This window comes from Habropoda laboriosa, unplaced genomic scaffold (assembly GCF_001263275.1).
Source record: "Habropoda laboriosa isolate 0110345459 unplaced genomic scaffold, ASM126327v1 scaffold205, whole genome shotgun sequence".
NCBI classification, from domain to species: Eukaryota; Metazoa; Arthropoda; class Insecta; order Hymenoptera; family Apidae; genus Habropoda; species Habropoda laboriosa.
In genome coordinates this window covers 365,692-386,475 of record NW_017100322.1, presented here as the reverse complement: position 1 = coordinate 386,475, position 20,784 = coordinate 365,692, and the positions used below count along the sequence as shown (strand labels likewise).

The following is a 20,784-nucleotide window of genomic DNA, read 5'->3' as shown; positions in this document are numbered from 1 at the left end:
AGAGGGAACGAGATACATCGTGAAAGAGAGACGCTAGATGGTTCATCAGGGGGACGAAGGTAGATCCACAGAGGGTGGGGAGGCAAATGTTGCATTTAACATTGGCGGATTGCATGCATGCGCCGCGCGCGTACAAGAGAAACAGCGACAGAGAAAGACAGAGAAAGACGACGGATACGTCCAACAGAGGGAGAGAGAGAGTTAAAGATAGACAGAGGGAAGAGTTAGTCGGGGAAATTTGGTGCGCTCGAAATACGGGGTGGGGTTTCATGCATTTGTCGGATAGCGGATGCATTGACCGTGCCACGTGCATGTGTTACATCCCTTCCTCACCACCCCCTAACTTGCCGCTCCCCTCTTCCCAATCCGGGTATCCATCCACCACCACCACCCACCCTCTAGGTACAACCCATCCCAACGTCACCCCCTCAGCCGCCTCCCGCCGCCCACCTTCATCTCCCCCCTGTGACCGGTGGTACACTATCGCTTGTGCTCCGCTCGGTTTGTACGTCATGTCGAAATGTTGTGAAATAATTGCGCGAAAAAGTGATTGGCAACAAACTCGAAATTCATCGACGGACGTGAACGAATGCCCCGGCAACTCGTCGAGTTGAGGGTTGGTGTGCGGGGGTGGTGTATGAGGGAGAGGTAGGCGGAAGGGGAGGTTTGGTCTGGAGTGGATGGGCGTTTGACGGGAGAGCGACGTTAAATTTCGAATAGCATTTTCGCCAATCGTTGTGCGATTTACCAGGTATTCTCGCACTCTTTCGCTCTGTTCTCCACGCTCTCCATATTTCTCTGTTTTTCCCTCGCGCACGCTTCCTATGGTGGTGTGTGGTTCACTCTCTCCCTCTCTCTCTGTTTCATCGTGGAGCCACGCTTTTATTCGTTCCCCGCTCTCCACCCCCGTTGCCGCCTGCTTCTCGTTGTTGTTTGTCGCTATTATTGATATTTTTCGATATCGAGCCTGACACGACGAGAGCGGGACTCGTGTAGACGGATGGCGAAATGCGTGTATGTACTCCTACCTCGCGCCGTTCGATTATTTTGCTTTCTTCTTTTTTTTTTTTGCTTTCCTTTTAATCCCTTTACCTCCTGCGCGGATGTTCGGGAATAATTAACGGAACGTTGTTAAGAATTTTTGTTTTTTCCATTGTAAAAATGCGTGTTTCGTAATTTGAAGAATTCTAACGGAGTAGGTACAGTGTTACGCTTTTCAATTCAAGGCAACCAGGAGTTTGTTCTTTCACGAGAAATTTTAGAATGTCTCCGAAAACTTTCTGAACTTCTTCGATGTCCTCTTCTTCGAATCTCGTCACGTCTTAAAACTCTCGATCGAGTTAGCCACGTTACACATAGTAAACGTAGCACGGGAACGTCAGGCTCGCTAACCATCCGCTAAGACAAACATTATCCCTCCGTTATTACGGGACCGTGGTTCCTATGCGCGCCGTTTCCTGCCGTGCATAAATCGCCGAACCTCCCTATTCACCGGGGAAACCTGCAGCGGTGTCTACTTAATAATGCATCAAATGCCCTAATCCCAAAGAATAACCACCGATATGTTGTAGCTTGGTTCTCGAGTCGTATCGAAGGGGGGTAGGCGAAAGGGAGAGGGCTCTCTTTAAGCCAGGCCATTTAAAAGAAGAGAAAAGAAAAAAAACCACCGCTCTACAACTGTAACAACACGCGAGAGCTGTTCTGGATATCCTCGACAGGCTTCGAGGTTTAATCTCTTCGATTCGGAAAAAAAAAGAAAATGTTAGATGAAAAGAGAGAGGGAGAGAGAGATACATGCATATAAGGGTGTAGAGGAGATGGATTCGCGAAGGGAGGTTTTCCAAGGAGGTGGAGCAGCTTAAAAAACGATTCCCATTCAATGTTTCCGTTGGAGGTTAAGCCGTTATTAGTCGGCCAGGGTTTGCGATCCCGGCAGGCTGGCTCCTCTTATTGGCTGGCTACGAAAACAACGATAAAAGGCGATGAGTATTTTATGGGGTACACAGGCACAATAGGACGTCGTGTATGGGCCATTGTTAAAGCATTGTCTGACTGGAACGCAAGGCAAACCTCTCTTTCTCCGTTCGATTCTGGCTTCTTGGTCGCTGCTGTAAAACGTACGACCCTGGCTCTATTATTTTATTATTTTCAAACACGTCACCTCCTCTATTCTCTCTCTCTCTCTATTTTTTCTTCACCCCATTTTTTTTCCTCTCTCGTTTGGGTAAATTGGGCGTGGCGAAGTGACTTAGAAAAAATATGTCGAAAGTACCAGGAACCGCAAACCCTCTTTGGGTACGTGTAAATGATTGTCTGAGGTGTATACACTTTTTTTTCTCTTTTGATAAAATGCGGTCTCTGTTGGTTGGTTGTTTATGTTTACGGGTGGAAGATGTTTGATCTGTCTTTCTTCTAACGATGAAAAATGGCTGTTTTTGGAAAATGGTACGATGAAAATCCATCTTTTCTGAGGGTTTTAATCTGCGTTAGGTTAAATATATCCCAGTCGTTCTCACGTATACCAAATATCCGTGTATTTACTCTGGAGGTGTTGAAGCGTGCGTCAACAAGAGGTTTGGGCTTCGCCTGGAGCTGTTGAGGAGGGTTTAGTCGGGGGTGTCAGCTCGAATTATGCATCGCAAGGAATACAACGACTTGAGCACTCTGTCGTGCGAAAATCCGGAACCTTGGGCGTTTCAGGGTGAATTCGTCCGTAAAAAACACGTTCCTATTTCCCCCTATGTCTCGAATTCGAGAAATTTCTGTAGTTTAATAATTTACTGTCGTTTTTAGTAATCACGTTCCTCTATGATATTTCCCTTTAGCGAGCTGATGACTGACCGGTGAAATTGTGTCTTCTTTTTTCAGAGAATTTTCAAGGACTCCCACCAGAAGCAATACCAGCTTTTCTGCAAAATTTACAGAATTCTGCAAGCTACAATATAGCGAAACCTATCGCCAGACCGGCGGCTTATCATCCGTATCACAGGCCGAGTCATCAGCCGCCTCAGCGTCATTTACCCCCGAATGCGCACCACACGTTGCAACAATTGTTCTACAGAGGACCTTATCTAACAGGTGAGCTGTTCTCTTTCTCGGAATTACTCAAACGCAGTTGAAACACGTATCTTTAATTTATGCTCGAGTTGGAAATCTTTTCGTCGAAAATCTTTCGTCAATCGTCGACCTTTTCCACTGAAAGTTCTTCCATTTCAAGAGAGAACAATTGAAAACTAACGAAAAGACAAAAATTTCTCTTCGTTAATTAACAAGACTTCGATATATCGAAATAAAAATATCGTAAGATGTAAAAATTAAGTTTTCGCATATTTCGATAACTAAACAGTCATTTCTCAACTTCCGATCCGATCGTCGCGCGTTTAATTCGCAATTAATTTACCGCGAATGCTCGCGCGAAAGAAAAAAATGTGTGAAATTTTTCCCGAAAAATTCGCCATCATATATATTTCGTCTCCGGCGCTCGGTGGAAAAGTTAATAAACAAGCTGGACGCGAGGCGGAAACACGGTCTCGATGAACATTTAAAACCGAAACTTCCGCACATGGCGCCAAAGCGTATAAACGCGGGCACGTGCACGGGCACGGGTTTATCGAATATCTTGTTATAGGTAGGCTCGTATGGGACATGGAGTGCATATGAAGTGCAGTGAAAGCACTACCATATTATGTACATGCACCGCCACAAGCAAAATGCACGCATGCAACAAGTGCGTGCAAATATCATCGGCGCAGATAATACTGTCATGCTCAGCTTGGCAATATTGTACAGATACGATCTGGAGATTCAATTGCCCGTTCGTTATTAGATGACTTTGATTCAATTACTATCGGCCCCGGGCCTTTGATGAACGAGCAATAAATTTTCCCTATTGGCATGCATATTTTCTGCACGCTGATAAAGTGGCTTTCGTAATGTCAAAGCGAAACGAACAAGGATCTAACTTTAACTTCTTCCATACACTCGTTCTTTACCGTCTAATCTTCTCGCGATATAGGAAAAAAGATAGAAACTTCTGTGTGAAATATTACTTTATATTAACCCTTTCGTGATTGAATTTCCTTATCTATCTACCGATCTCTGTAACGGATATACTAAGTTAAGATCAATTTTTCTACTCGTTTCTTCGAGTCCAACCGATCACGAAAGGGTTAAAGTGTTTCAAATAGAAATGTAGAACTTTTTAGCGAAAAAAAAAAGTCAGCTTTGGAAGTTCTACACATTTTTATCGCGTTCGAAATTTATCTCGATCGAAATTTAAGCAAATAATGATTCGACTTATTATCTTCACTTTGGTGAGAATTTTAAATGCGTGTAACGCTCTTACAGTGCAAAGCTTTTCAACGTGAAACATGTGTAATGGTTAGTTGCCGGTTCCGGAACTGGAGGTCATCATCCGGGTGCTCCAGGTGGCGGAACTGCGTTTCCAGGTGCGATTCAAGGCGGTTTGGGCGATTTCACGAGCACCGGACTGGTATTTCCATGGGCGACGAACGCCCGCGGAAAACCTCGTCGTGGAATGATGAGAAGGGCAGTTTTCTCGGACCTTCAAAGGCGTGGCCTTGAGAAGAGGTTTCAGATACAAAAGTACATCAGCAAGCCGGATCGTAAAAAATTGGCCGAGAAACTCGGCCTGAAGGATTCTCAGGTAAGAAACTGCACAAAATTCTTCCCTTATTTTCGAACGATAAATGAGAAACGTATTCGAGAAAAGTAGCGTACCTATCGCAACGTTAATGAGAAAAGCGTGAAGAATTGAGCGAAGATCGAACAACGTCGCGACGTTGTATAATGATTGTATGAGATAATGGCATCGAATATGCCATATTCAGGTATACTTGCCTGTATTATAATGTGCATAAGCTTGTCACGATCAAGCGGTTGCCTTCGTGCGCCGCATGAACGAGCAACGTGATGCTTAATATCGCGTTTAATGATCTTAATAACGTACTAATTCACCGATACGGCTAACGAGCCGTGCGCTTCTTTGCTAATCGCCTTCAACACATACGTAGAAAGCTAATTTATTGAAATATACAAATGTACTCGTTTGGAAACTTGATAAAATTGAAAAGAAAATGTTTCTTTTTTCGACAAAACTTAAAATCTGTTAAAATACATTGATTTCAAAATGAAGATAAGCGTTAGATAGCGTCTGTAACTCAGCTTTTTCACGATTATATTTAATTAACGCGTTGAACGATGTTACTCGATTCGCGATAATAGCCAGGCGCATAATCGAGGAATTAATCCGTACGAGGAAGGAAGGAAGGAAGGCTGCCACAGGATATATGGTGCTTAATGACCTTATTAGGGCACTAATTGTCGCTTTAACGAAGTACGAAACCCCTCTGTTCCCAACGGAACATTTAATTCAGCGACGGAGCTGCTGCTGCTCTCCCTTTTCTCGCTCTCTCTCTCTCGCTTTCACGCGACTCCATTCAACGAATTGATAGAGACTAATGCTCAGGTTTTGTCGAACCAACTCTCACGTGCTGATTATATCAACGTATATAACTGCAAACATGCCTGATATACATATCATTCGTCTTACGTATAATTCGAATAGCATCGATGGAAATGTAGGTTAGATGAAACTGAAGGATCGAGACTAAATGCAAAATGGCTACCCCCAGTTTAAGTATCTCGTTCAAATGTACCAATAATTTGACACGGCTATTCGAAATCTTTGCAAACGTTTCGAGTTTAATTGTTACCTGTTATTAGACAGTTTTCCTAGTGATTAGCGGGAAAGTAATCAGAAAGTGATTCGAACAATCGTACCACGTTTATAGCGTCGCCGCGGTACAAGCATCGGAACGGCGATTCTCGAGAAAGTAACGAGTTCCTGGCTGAAGAAACACGCTCGTTCTTCTTTATCGATTCCGTTTAATTCCCTTATTACAGGGATTATTAAACACTTCTTTATTTTGCACGAAGATGTAACAGTACTAACAGTACAGAAGATGTAACTTTACTAACTTATCCATCAGGAAACTCTGATGAAATTGTAGCAGTGAAATTAAAAGCACAGGTTTTCTCCATCTTTCTTCAACTAACTTCCACTTGTACACATTCATCGTTATTCAACGAAAGAGCCAACTACCCATTTTCCTATTTACTAAATAAAGTTCGTCGTAAATGTTTTAACACGACTGTAAAATTTGTTGCGTCGTTTTCAAATTCGGTTGAACTAAATTAAGGTGGAAGTGCGTGAAGGGCCAAAAGGACTGCACAACCGTACAGTGCTAGGAAATTTTTAAAAAGCAACGAAAGGGTTAAAATCAGAAATGAAGTTAAAATTAATTTTGCTACGTGCTACGAGTTCGATTCGGTGTTGCAAGGAAAATGGTTAAACAACGGTTAAATGCAAAGTTTAAAGCGTCGAGCGACGATCACGGACGGAGGTGATCACGCGAGATATCATCGCGTCGCATCGAGGGTGGGATATACATAGGAGAAAGAGCGTAGGTGCACATGGAGCTAGGAGCATATAATACCCACGGTTTGGGGTTAATCGGGCGATGCCAGTTCATTAGCTGCACACGTATATACCCGTACTAACGGCGACGGTGTGCAGGCACACCGACGCCAGCGTCGGCGTCGCTAGCAGGCTGGCTCCGCTGTGGCGACGCTAATGAAACTAAACGATGCCCAGAAAATGGCACTGTAAGTTAGTTTCATTTGATTTCATGAGCGTAGTTTGCCGATTCGCCCGATGGGATGTGTGCGGCGATGTTTTCGCCAATTTTGTTTCCTAACAGGACCCACTGTTACGCCGCCATTTCTATTCCCGCCGCCGCGCCGCGATGCTGTTTTATTCGATTATTGTTATTTCTTCGTCGTGTAAATTCGTTTATTTCAGAACAAGAGACAAGGTAACGATTTGGAAATTGTTCGTTCGTTTCATGTTGGAAGAAGAACTTTTAGAACGACGGACGTAACGTGTGGTTTAGGTGACGAAAATTTGTTGTATAAATGAACGAATAAATGGTAAGATTACTCTTATGTCAACAGACAATTCTTTATCGTTTCGATGATTGTTCAAAAATTCTTATCAGTTTCCTTGCAAACGTGACATTTCTGTACACCAATTAAACTCTCTCGTATCTTATCGAATAATAAAATCGTTCAAACAGATGATTCTCCAATCCACCTTGACCAATTAATCATATCAGAGTTCTCCGAGAAATTCGAAAACTGATTAGAGTTCTCTACTCAAAAGCGTCTCTCGATCAGCTACAAGAATAAACAAAGTCAATTTTTCCTAACGATTGTCAACAATTCTAACTACGAAAAAAACATACACGATCTTTAACCTACACCGTTTAAAGGGTTAAAATCACAAGCTCCAGCTAAACGTACCTATCCTACAGCAACGTATTGCCAGAAATGTACCGCGATAACAATTCACACCGAAATGCTTCAAAGTGTTCTCTTCGTATTCGCCGCGTATTCGACGATACATTTTGCATAGGTACGAGCATATGGTCGTATGTAAATGAGGCGCAAATAAGGGTAAGAGATAACCATTGGTTAGCAAAGGGACGAATAGAGGGAGAACGAGGCTGGGAATCGGAGAAAGAGGACGTGACAGAGAGGGTTGGAGGAAGGTAAAGGGTACGGAAGGATATATTCTCATGTATAATTCACACCTCGAGCGCCATGCCTCCAACGCCATTGGTTCAGGCCCACTCTAGACGTGGTTTTACGAGAAAACCTAAGGACCACGCACACACACACATACACACGTATACGCGTGTGTGCAAGAACCAACGGGTACTTTGGAGTTGGAGTAAATTGACGGTTCTTGCGAATCCGCAATCCGCATACAAAGGATTCCTCTCTCACTCCTTCCTTCTGCTTTTTCCACGCTATTCGTCCTTTTCTTCTTCTTCGGTTACCGGTGGTTGGAACAATTGGTAGTACCAGCATGGGAGTTCAAGAAACTCTCTTCCTCTCTTCTTTTACGAGTTAAGGCTCGCCGCATATCGAACGCGATTCCACGAGCTGTCGTAATAAAACGGTTAAGCGGGGTGAAACGTAATCCGTCAGCAGAATCTTCGATAATTTTGTTCATCGAAGAAATCGTTCGGAGGTAGGTTAGATCATCTCGATCGTTATTTTAGTTTATATTAATACGCTGAATGTTGGGTCAGTTTCATACATTTTTCCGTAGTTTAAGTTGATTCGTTGGTATTAAGGTGTGATTCGTTGAATGCGAGGTTTTTGAGAAATCTCGGGAGTTTCTTAAGCGGGAGTAGTGCGCCAATTTTGTGTGCGCCAAACTCATACTTTACACATTTGTATAAAAGACGTAGGAATGCGTTTGTCCGTTTCTCCGATTTCCTGATAGTGACTCCTTTCCCTTCGAGTTCAAATTTACAAAGGAAATCGCGCTAGGAAATGAACTAAGAATTTTGAGACAAATCAGCGGAGTAAGAAAATTTTCTGAGATGTGTGATAAAAAAAAGGAAGATGTTGAAAGATGTTTGGCTGCAACTTGTGACAATGTCGAGTGTCTTATTAATTTTAATTGGACTCTCGGAAGGAAGAAGTAAGTTGCGAGCGTTAATGTTTCTATCGTGATGTAGCAACGAGACGGGGAAAAAAGAGAGGAACAATTTCCAAGTTGTTCGAGGGTAATGTTGAGTGTTGTGCGATTTGAGGAGCGTGGTTCTGCGCACTTGGCTGCTATCTAATATCACGGTTCACCACACGAACACCCATAAAAGTGATTATTGTCCGATGATGGCTTTCTCTTCGCCCCGGAGTTCCTCTCTTCTGTTTCTCTTAATAATACTCAGCTGCGAGCACCAGATGTCGAATTTTCTGATCTCTACCTCCTCGTTCAACCATCAATTTTTTAACCTTTTTCGCTTTAATAAAAAATGTTTAGAAATAGTGCCAACAAGTAATTGAAAATTTGCTTCGAAGTTAGCGGCAACTCGTTCGTTTGTTAAAATCATTCCAATCATTCTTTCACACCTTTCTCCATCTTTCAAGCAGATGAAAGATTTTCATCTTTACTTTAAATAACATAACAAAAAAAGAAACAAAAATAAAAAGGAACCCTGCTTATTTATCAAATTTCTTTCTAAACTAAAAATAATTTCCGTAGAAGTTGAACTTATACAGTAAGTATGGTCTAAGAAAAATCTAAGAAATCTCGTATTGCACCGTGAGGGAGATCTTTCCAGATGAAGTTTCGTCCTTTATCGTATTTGTAATCATACCGGTTTTATGAATCTTTCCTGAGATTTAATTAAAGACTTGTGGTGTACGGGTGGATGATAATAATAAAGCTTTTCCAGGGGTAGTCTGTACTTTGAGGAACGGCTACAGGAAGCGAGGGGACAGGGAGAAGAGAAGGCAAGGTGCCGTTTCACTCAGGTTCAAGCCTTCACTACAGTTTATGACGAGGGTGGGTTTAAGAGGGACGTCGAGGGTTAAAGGGGGATGACTAAAGTAATTAGTGATGGTGAGTGAACTCACCCTTCCTTCCCGGTCGCGTATCAGCGTCTTTGTTCTTCCCGATTCCTTTAACGACAGGAGAAGAACGCGTTCATCTATCGTCGGGTTCTTTATAGAAAAATTAAATATTTCAACAACTTGTATATTAATCTTGACTCCCTGTTTCCTGGGTTTGTTTTTTCTTCACGAAAGAATCCTTCTATTCTACGACAATTGTCTTCGAGAGAATTTCTATTCGAAATTTTGAAGTCTAAGGATCAGAGAGATCTTCAGCATTGAAATCTGACATGTTCTCAAACGTAATTTTCCTTTTACTTTGAAAATATCTTCTATTCTATGACAATTGCCTTCGAGAGAATTTCTATCCGAAAACAACGAAAGAAAGAAATATTGAAGTGTAAAGATCAGAGTTTCAAATCTAATTTTCTTTCTACTTTGAAAATATATTTCTAAAAAAAAAAAAAAAAGAAAAAAAGAATTAGCTAGATTCGCTGCGATGTAACGATTGAAAAAGTCCAGATTCCGTCAGGAGAGAACACTCGGAGCATAGCGTCTTGTCAAGAACGTCCGTATCGCCCGTGGGCAGGACTCATCAACGCGTCGACCTTAAATTAGCCGGAATTAAGAACAGCCAAGCCAGCCACTTTTATGCTGAAGACGTTTCCGTGCCGTCGGACGGACGGAAGCGAAGGAAAAAGTAAAGAGAGGGACCGGAGGGCTTGTTATCTTTTTAATAATCAAAACCGACCGTTCTCTCCTTTCTTACAAGTTGCCAGAGACCTGTCAGAATCACGCCGACCGGTATTAATTCGCGATGTAAAGGGCAATTTCTAGTCGCGACAATTATCAATTTAACGACAAATCTGTCCATTTATCCCTTTCTACTCTCGTTAACATAATTTATTTCACCTAACTTCGTAATCTGGCGCTTTTCGATCGATCGCGTTTTAAAACGGGAGAAAAGATGCTCGGTCAATTATCTGAAAATCCATCTTGCTAAGTTCCGTGTGTAAGAAGGAAAAATAGGGAGTGTCGCGTTAATTGAAAATCTCACAATGGAAATTCTCCCTGTGTAAGAATGTTGAATTAAAACGCACCCCTCCGTCTTCGATCTTTTCATTTCTTTATCTCGAAAATGGAGAGGGCTACTCCTTCGACGATCGAGACGTCTTGAAGATTTAGCGAATTATAAAGATCGCGCGAAGAATGGCGCGCATTCGGTGCTACTGACAGCCTATTTAGTCTTCGAATGAAGAAAAAAAGAAAGGAGTTCCAATTTTAAGTTTGATTAAAACGATAGCCCCCTCCTGCAAATACATATTTTGTGCTCTCTTAATCGACCTGACGAACATTCTTATTTTCTTCCAATTAAATATGAAATATTCCCACTGTATAATATTAATCAATAATACAACGTGAATATTTCTGTATTTCAAGGACTTTTGATAATTGAAGAGACGAAAATGTGTTGGAATAAATTTGCACACGAATACGAAGTGTGCACATCTCGATACTGAAAAGACGAGCACAGCTTGCTCTTTCCCATGAAACCGATACTGACACGTTAGATAGATCGACCATTAGGCTTGCATTTCAGACGAATATAGAATTTCCCGAATTCCGTCGGTCAAATCAATTTGTAGCCATTAGGGCCGCTTGCTGGATCGAGTTTACTTTGAACAACCTTTCCCTAGAACAATCGGTCAATGTTCTCTTGCTCGAAAAGCATCCTACTATTTACCCAGTAGTCGATCTTCTACCCCTGATCAGAGTTGAAAATGCTGCACGATACAAATTGTTTGCCTCGGCAATCCCATCTGACAGAGAACATTCTACTTAAGTGCTCAATTTGTTCCATGAAAAAAAAGAAAAAAAATAGAACACATCTCCTTCCGTTAGATTTCTTCGTAAAATTATCAATTATTCTCGTTTCTTCAAATTTTCTCATCTCGTTATTCAAATTTTTCCTCATTTTCACGAAGCCATATTTTTCTCAATCGTAGATCTTCAATTTCGTTACTCTTCTTCTCGAAATCTTCTTCGTTCTTACTTTGTAGGGTACAATCTTGAATCTTCGCAAAGATTCGACTTCCCTTGCGTTATTTTCACGCTGAATTTATCCATTTATCTTTGCAAATGCGGATCAAAGAATCTTTTCATTTTATTGGAATACGATTTTCCTCGTTCTCATTTCTCATATTTCTCACCAAGAGGCAACGTTGACCTTTTCATCGCGAGCCGAACAGAAGACGGATCAAAGTTGAGAGCGCAAGTCACCGCGCTCGAAGTTGGTCATAACGTTACCCTAAACTTGCCGCGGTACAGTCTGCGATGGATATTAAAAACAAAGGCTGCCTCTTACAGGGCATAACATGAATATAACGTCGCGCAATATCTTACGGCTTAAGCTGTTCGGCTTAGCCCGTGGACCTTCATGCATTATGGATTTTACTTTGAGAAAGCGCCGCTACCCCCGACGCCTGGACGAACTAAGAAACCATGAATATACAATACCGCGGTATGCATATAGATTCATCCTTTTGTGAATCAACTTTAATCACTTTCGAACGCTTTCGAAAACCGCGCTGCCCATCTCGCGACTGATAACACGAAAATCGAATACATATCGTTTCGACGGACCATTTGCAGGTCTGTGTCTTTCTTGGTTGCAAACAGATTTCATAGAGAAATGAAACTTAGAGAGTTTCTTAAATACATTTTTCATTACTTTTGTGAACAGTGTCTGAGGTAGACCTTCTAATTTTTAGGCTTTTCATTTTATTTAAGATTGGGTACCTTATCCCTCGTTATCCAGAATTCAACTTTTTTCACATTAAACGACTCGTATGTAAATCGAATATTACATAAATGATCGAAAGATAAATCGAGAGATGAATAATCGAAGCGGACTTCGGTAATGTCTCCTCTATGTACCGAGACAATTTCAAAGACAGCACAAGGTTGTCGTATAACCCTTTGAATCGAGTCTTCAAGGATCTTTACATGTCGCGATCAAATGCGTTTCGTATCGCTGGGACGACATTTCGCCCGGAAATATCGCTTCCTATTCGTGCCAGGTCGTAGCCACTCACAGCTGTAGCGCGTTATACCATTGGCACGCGGGCGAATTCTAAATTCGCGACTCGTGCCCCAACTAAAAGCTATCGTGATCGACGTTCATTCCCGGATACGTTCGCACCCTCTCTCTTCGCGAAAATCACCGGCTCCTCTCTATAAAATCTGATAGGCCCATAAAGATAAATAGGAGAACGATTTTTTGTACTTTTTAACAGCGAAGCGTTTTCACGAGAACGATTTATTCATTTTTCGCAAATTGCCTGTTATATTATTCTACTAAGTATTTGTTGATTTTTATTTGCCTGGTATCGTATTAAATAAACGTATCACTCTTTTAAACGCAACTTCAGATCCTTTATTTTGTATAATTTCTACTGGACAATTCTTCGTCCTCTTAATTTGAATAGCTTCGAAATTAGTTTTAATTTAATTTCGCACTTTGTAGGTACACCTATAGAAACAATATTTCTTCTACTCGTAATTGCTTAAAAAATTGTTATGTCACAATCAATGTTACTCCAGACGTTATCAGACTAAATAAACACCCGTTTCAAAGTAAAGTCTTCTTACAGAAAAAAGATTTACAGCCTTTCGTAATCACCCTTATCTCCATTCCACCAAAAAAAAAGCGAATCAAACAAAACCTCGAATAAACCTTACCCGAAATTCTAAAACGAGACCGAGTAAAATCCTCCGGAAATTGAATTCCCGTGAAAAGAAGCATCGTCGAGCGGCAAGGTCCCCAAGAACCGTAATTACGATCGGAACGAGCAGAAGGATCGCGCACGCGGCACGAGAAAAAAGGACTAATTAACCTGTGCATAGATTCAAGGATAAACGGATTAACACTATCATTTATCAGCGTGGTGGCGGCGGGCTCAATTAAAACATCACCGATGGAAACGCGGTCCGCCGATAAATCCGGAGGGCCGATTCCCTCCCCCTCTATTAAGAGCCGACTTCCTTTCCATACATCAGCCGACCCTTCGGCCGCAGAATCGCGCGCCGCGGCAGCTTTGTGCCTCGTACCTCTTCCACCACCACCACCACCACCCTCTACCTTCTTTTTTCCCTCGTTTCACCCCTCCGTTGACCGCACCAAACCTCCTTCTCACCCCCTCTCGGAAAAAAAAATATCCCTCTAACTCCCTGTGTGCTCTCGTCCCTTTTTCTCCGCCTCTGTGCCCTTCGATCTCCTCCTCGCCCCCTCCACCTACAGAGGGTGGTCACCCTCCCCTCTCTCTCATCCCTGTACACACTAGGAAGAAAAAGAGAGACGTTCACTTTATAGCTGCGAAGAGAAAGAGCGAGAGAGTGAGACGAACAAGAGAAAGAAGCTTAGAGTGAGCGAGAGAGAAGAGACAAACGAGAGGAGAGGGAGAAAGGAGTACAGTGAAGGGTATAACCAGAAAGAGGGAAAGAAACGTTGGATGAGAGTGGTAGTAGGGGGGACGAAGAAGACAGGTTGGCGAGAAAGAGGACCAGGGACTGTGCGAGGGGTAGTTCTGAGGCCGACGTCATAATCGATCGTCTTTTATTAAACTGCGCCAGATGGCGCGGCCGCCGCGCGCGCTCCGCTACCTATCGTGCTCCGTATCTATATATATATATATATACACGTTGCACAGGGGGTGGAAACGAAGGAGGGAGGCGGGTGAGGAACGTAGGGAGATAAAGAGGGTGCCAGAGAGAGCGGAGGGGGTGGAGAGAGGTGGCTGAGGGTGGGCAGAGGCGGAAGTAAGGGCGGTCGTGTGGGCGCGAGGAAGGGGGTTGTGCACGGAGGAGAAGTTCCCCAGGGTGCGAGGACGAGAGGGAGACAGAGGGAGGGTTGGTGGCGAAAGGAGAGACCGACGGGCTGGCTGCAGCCAATCGTTTAACGATTACCCACTCTATAGAACGGGTTTCGGATGTCGTCGTTATGCCCGATCCTTTAGCGGCGGCTCCGATCCTTAGCGCGGCCCGCGTGAAACATTTCCGGCTTCTCTTTTTAATAGCGCCCACCATCCTCCCCTCTGGGTCCACGGTTATTTCTCCTTATGGATTCCGTAAGGATCGCTGAGGGATGATTTAGAAGAGGGGGAGGAGGGAGAAGAAAACGGAGAGGAGAAATTCTTTTCTCCACGGTGGACCAGGGAGGTTTATGACTATGGATTCGATTGGGTGTAGTGATTCTTGAGACTGCGGTTGCTATCGACACCTTTTAACTCGAATGTAATTGAGATTCGGATTAGAGATTTAGATGGTGGAAACGTGTGGTTAGGTTAGTGCTGGGGTTCCTTTTTTTTTATGGAAATTGGTCGAATTATGGATGTTCATATTGGAATTTCCAGAAATTGATTTTTGTATCAGAATTAATTCATTTTTATTTGAAAAAATCGCAAGAAATAAGTATATCTCCGAGTTCTTCAGATAGGTGTAGAATTTCTTAAACGAAATTTAGAGGAAAGAAGAGGAGGGTAGAACGAAACGATGGTTGGTCGAGCGATTCGAGTAATTATTTCATCGAACGTGGTCTCATTTGAATGACCATCGAATTATTGTAATTTATTATTAAAACGACAATTACCGTCATCGATGGTAATTTCAATTATCATAGTTCCACAAATTAGCGGATACGATTTAAACAACGTACAACCTGTTATTATCAGCTCGGCTTCAGAAGAAATAAGAAATATTTCTCTCGTAACACGTTAGCAAAAACGACTGGAACGATTTATAAAAGTGATCGAAGTCTGGTGGGGCGCACGATACGCGCGGACAGAACGAACGAAAAGCGTGAACAACGAAACGATTCAAGTTCTCCGAAAAGCCGGGCGTCTTTCTCGCTGAACGGAGAGCCGCTTTGTTACTTTTGTTATACAGTTCCCGGACCTGTCTGCCGCTGACGGGACAATCAATCACCGTCGCCGCTCGCAAAACGTAAAACGAAAGGAAGAAGAAGGATCGTTGGTAACGGAGAAACGGAAGAACGAATCCTCTGATTTCCCTGGAATGCGTTCGCAATTTCCGGTTACTGAAAATTCCTACCAATATATACCGACACATTTCCTTTTTGCCTCTCGATGTTTACATTCGCGTAATTGATATTGCTATTAAAAAAGAAAAAATATATTCTGCTTTCTCGACGATTCTTAGAATTTTTTGGAGCAATTCTTCAATTGATAAAAAAAATTCAACGTTCGTTCAAAAATTCAGTTAGTTTAATGAAAATATGTTAATTCTTGACAATCGTAAATTCACCGCTCAAAGGGTTAAAGGATTAAACTAATCATTCGAATAATAAAAATTGAGACAATTAGAAGATCGTGTTACAGTATTAGAATTTACTGAAAAATGGAGTGGAATACTTGAGAGTTTCTATGGAATAAGTAAACGCGTCTTTTTTTTTTTCCATATTCACGCGAGAAAACGATCCCCTTCGACTTTGATTTCCTCGCACATCCCCGCATCGAGTGTTCAACCCTAAACGAGCAACGTCTTGAGCACGATATTAAACCCTCCTCTAATCTCTCCTCCTATTCGTAAACATCGGATTTCCTGGGATTTTTGCCTTTTAAACGGCACGAATTCTCGAACGTTCGTTTAAATCCGACCCGCTCTCGATTTTCCGGATTTAGGTACCTCTCCTCGATGAAAAGAGGCAAATCAGCCTGGCATTTTGTTTCCCGGAAGTTTTTAATTCAGACGAACGGCGAATTATCAATTATAAATCGTTTTAATTAATCGTGTAAAAAACGAGTGGCGCTCGTATCTGCGAGTAATTTTTAAACAAACTTTCCCCGTATCGTGTCGAAACATCGCTGTCAGGCTAGCTGACGACGTTGAGAAAATTTTACGCGGAAATTCAGAGAGCGCGTCCTGTTCAACAACTCCATTATCGAAAAATAAACGAGCCGAGGTTAATAAAAAATAATTTATTTCTCCTACTAAAATATATCAAAACACGATTGTTACTTTTAATTCTGTTACGTTCGTACTTGATGAAAAAAAAATATCATTTCGTATCGAAGAATAACTGTGTTCTAATTAGATACCTTCGTAATTTCAAATTAAGTGAAATTTTGTTTTTCAACAAAATGTTCTTCGTCCAAGAGTAAATTCACAGATCTTGTTACAGCCTGTCTACTATCGTCGAAACGGGATTTTTCCGACGAAGATGGGTCAGTGATTGTATCGAGAGTTTACCCTACTGCTAAACAGCATATTAACGTCGGATCGTTAGGGTTCTGCATCGTGTCAAGTGCACACGCTCCGACAAATGAAAATACGAAAACAATTTGGGTAAATTAATCCCTGGCAGATCCATGTAATTTTCTCGCCTCTGCAATACACGTTTAATCTGTCACCCCCTGGAAATTTCACAGAATTTCTTTCGTTCTCCGTGTTTTCTTGTCACCTCCTCAGTTTTCTCTACGACGTTGAAATTTTTATATTTTTATCGCTACGAGGAGTTTAATCTTCTAATCGTTAACCAACGTATCCCCGTTTCTCGCCTCGATCCTTTCGCCGTGCAATTTTAGAACAAAAGAATTATTATTCCTTTGTTGTTCTTTTGCACTTCTTGAAAATGATCGAAACGTTGATAAAAAGAATTTTGCGTTTACACTGGCAACGTGTGGATGAAATTGAACGTCGCAGTGAAAGGGTTAGGTAACATAGTTTCCCAAGTAGATTCTATTTGAAAAGTTTCGGTAACAGAAAAATTAGGCATCAATTTTCAAAAGACACTTTCTATAATACAAACACCTTCTCGCTTATCACGTTGCAACAGCTGTCTCTGTATGAAAATATTTGCGTAGACGTTCTAATCGACGAGTGATTGATATCCGATCTAAACAAGTGACCGATTGCGAGCACGAACGTGAGCTAGAATCGTCGAAATGAGCTCGTTGTATCGCAGGAAAAATCTATCGTTATCAATGGAAACTTCGGTCGACATTCCTGTTTGCAAAATATATGCATACGTAACACGTATAAAACTTGGAAAAAGAAAAAAAAAGAAAAAAACAACAAGTAACCGAAAGGTGCATTGACGCATCAAATTCGTTCACGTTTCACCGTGTCAGGTGCACGCAACACGTTCGTTCACGACCGTGCACGGGAAATCGTTCCATAAAATGCTCCGCGAGATATTACAGAATAATAAAGTTTTTATTAATTTCTCACCCTCCCTGCCGCCGTCTCCGCTCGCCAGAGTCGAGCAATATTAATAATGACGCGGGTGTCAAGCGCAGACAACGTTGTTGAACGCGTTTCGAAAATTGTTGATATTCTGTGTAAAGTCTCGTTCGTAAATGTAGTGGCTCGTTAAATAACGACCGACTATAAATCGCATTAATCTTCGTGGCCACTGTGTGTATTTTCATACTTCAACCGATCCTAAGCTGCGTATTGTTTGTCGATATCGTTCGATGCTTTGACGAGATCGAGGATTTTTTCAATTACGGTCAGAGAAATCTTGCATTTTGTGAAATAGGTGTCTAATCTCAATTAGAGAAGAGTTGCCTATTTTTCCAGGTGAATATTTCGACTCAACTACGATCGTACAAATTTTCCACTTTGTCAAGTATCTGATCCCAATGTCGCGTAAGAGAGAATGTTGCCCACTGATATTCTAAATCGTACCTCGCCGAATTCTTCCTTGTCAATAAATGAAAGACAATATTTCTCTTCTTCTGAAAATTGTGAAAAATTTGAAATCTGAAGAAACGAAAATTCGAGAGAGAAAAATTCGTCCGAAAGAAAAAGCGAGAGAAAATCGAACATCGTCCAAGACTTTCACGAATACTTATACAGGTTCTCCCCTGAAAAGTAAGAAAGGTGAAAACTGTAAAGTCGATTTCGTACAAGGTCCGACGCCTTATTGGCGAGCCCCGAAGGCGTGTTCGAGGGAAACTTCAGGGTCCGGTAGGGTGTCGAGTGCACCCATATTACACAGATACACACACTTATAAACGCACAGAGAGTGTATATACAGCGACCAATGAAAATTGGGAAAACAGTTTAGGTAAATCAATCCGCGGCTGGGGTCAACGCTTCGTCTAGTATAGCTTAAGGCTATAATAAAGTGGCGAACAGGAATTGGTTGGAGGAACGAAGGGTGGCGCGCGAAGGAGAGGCGAAACTGGCTGGAAAAGGGACATGAAGGGTGGGGAAGCGGAAAATTTTCAGAGTTCATGTGCGTTTGACGTTGGCCCGTTCAACGGTTCGGTAATACATGGTCTTTAATATACGAAAATGACGAGCCCTTTCTCGACCCCCGTTTACAACGCGCGCCCGTCAACATTTGCAGGAGGAATTGGAAGAAATGTTGAAACTTGGGGTTGCTTACTTCATTGTCTCGAAGAAGGGACAATTTTTTTGTTAATTTTTTTATACGAACGTATTGCCAGTGCATGTTCTTATAGAAAATTTGAATAAAGTGGGATCTGCAATGGAAATTTATTATGTTTATTTTAATGGGTTTTGTCTGTGTGATATTTACTTTGCATATTTTATATACATGTTTGTCGTATTGTGTAAGATCCTGCATTATTTGACTCTGGCTGATGTGGAAAAATGTTTACGGTTAATAATGTGTAAATAATAAAGATTCCATTATTACGACATATACTTGTTGCATAATTCCACACGTATTCTTTCCACAGGTTCACAAACTATTTCTTTTCTTTTTTCACATACTGTATTTGCATATTTTGACGTATTTTAAAGTAATGAAATATTCAACAGATTTGGTAGATAATATGAGAGATACAAAGTTGAAAACACTATGACAGACATATACAAAAAGGGTAATAATTGTTTAACGCTCGTTAAAAATCTACAGGGTACAAAAGAATTTACTTCCTTCAAATAATATCTTAAACCAACGAAATAAATATAAAATTAGAAAGAAAAAAAAACATTCGTAAAATTAACAAATGAACCTTTCGAACTTTCGCCTATATCTCAATTCAGCTCGATTATCTACCTTCTATCCAAACCACCACCGTTGGAATTAAGAATTGTTTTTCTCTTGGATTTCGACTTCTAGGCGTTAGTAAATGGTAATACTAAATTTCAGCCCGAAATAAATCAATTACAGACAATCGGTGTAATTAACATTTAATATCGCGAACAGTCGAATTTCTCTTAATTAATCGTCCGGCAAATCAATCAATCATCAATCAACCCTTCTCTATCATACAGACATTACAACATTATCCTGATAGTAATAGTATTATCCGAAATGAACAGTCTGCGAATTATCGTTTACAGGTGAAAATCTGGTTTCAAAATCGACGAATGAAGTGGAGGAACAGCAAGGAGAGAGAATTATTAGCGACCGGCGGATCACGGGAGCAAACGTTACCGAACAAGAACAATCCAAATCCAGATTTGAGCGACGCCGATGGAGACAGACCGAGGATGGACTTGAGCGACGTGAGTCCCTTAACGAGTCCTCAGCGACCGGAAGAACAGACGGAGAACGAGGAGGACGAGGAGATCAACGTCACGTGATGAAATTCTGACGGAGATCCCGATGGGAACGCGTTCGTTTGATGGGACACGAGCGTCACAGGATTCACAGAGGATAATCGGAGCGCGACGAAGAAACGTAACTGGACGAAGATATGAATGAATCGCCTTGCAACTTCGCACGAAACGTTTCATCCTTCTTTTACAATAATAACAGAAGAAGAACGACGGGCGATTCGTCAGAAATTCGATATCTCGCGAAAACGCTTAGTCACATTACAAGATTGAGATTAGAAAGAAGAGCTGTTCAGCCGAGGTCACGAAGTTCCTGTACCTCGGTGTTCTATCTTCGAAAAGATAAAAAAAAGTCGCGTTACAGGGGTAAGATAGAAAGTGTGAACAATGCGATACGACGTATCGACGATAAAAGATACGCATAGAGGGGGAGAGAGATTATAAAGTTCAGAGTCATGCTTGGTAATGACGTGGTTTTAAAGAAGCCACTTTGAACGATCGAATTAATTTTCAATATATCGAAATTAATTGGAACGTGATCAGTTTCGATCGAGATAGATCGATGGAAAGATTCTCCTGTGTGTATCCTGAGATTTAGAACTTTCACATGATTTTCTGATCTCCCGATCTCGTGACACGATCTTTCTATTTAGCGGCGATATTTTCTTTTCTAACGGTGGAACTCATCTTCGCGTAGATGTAATTCTTTCGGTTTGGCGCCGGATCGTGTAAAATAAGTAG

At 41.7% G+C, this 20,784-nt stretch overlaps 1 protein-coding gene across 1 annotated transcript in view; it reads left to right on the top strand.

Annotated features, from left to right (window-relative positions):
• The window catches only part of LOC108574391, a 22,686-nt gene extending 2,616 nt beyond the window's left edge, over positions 1–20,070 (top strand). Inside the window, exons 2-4 of the mRNA XM_017936971.1 lie at positions 2,869–3,078; positions 4,386–4,666; positions 19,828–20,070. Coding sequence (XP_017792460.1) covers positions 2,869–3,078; positions 4,386–4,666; positions 19,828–20,070 — 734 coding nt within the window. The remainder of the gene's footprint in view (positions 1–2,868; positions 3,079–4,385; positions 4,667–19,827) is intronic.
• The last annotated feature ends 714 nt before the right edge of the window (positions 20,071–20,784 follow it).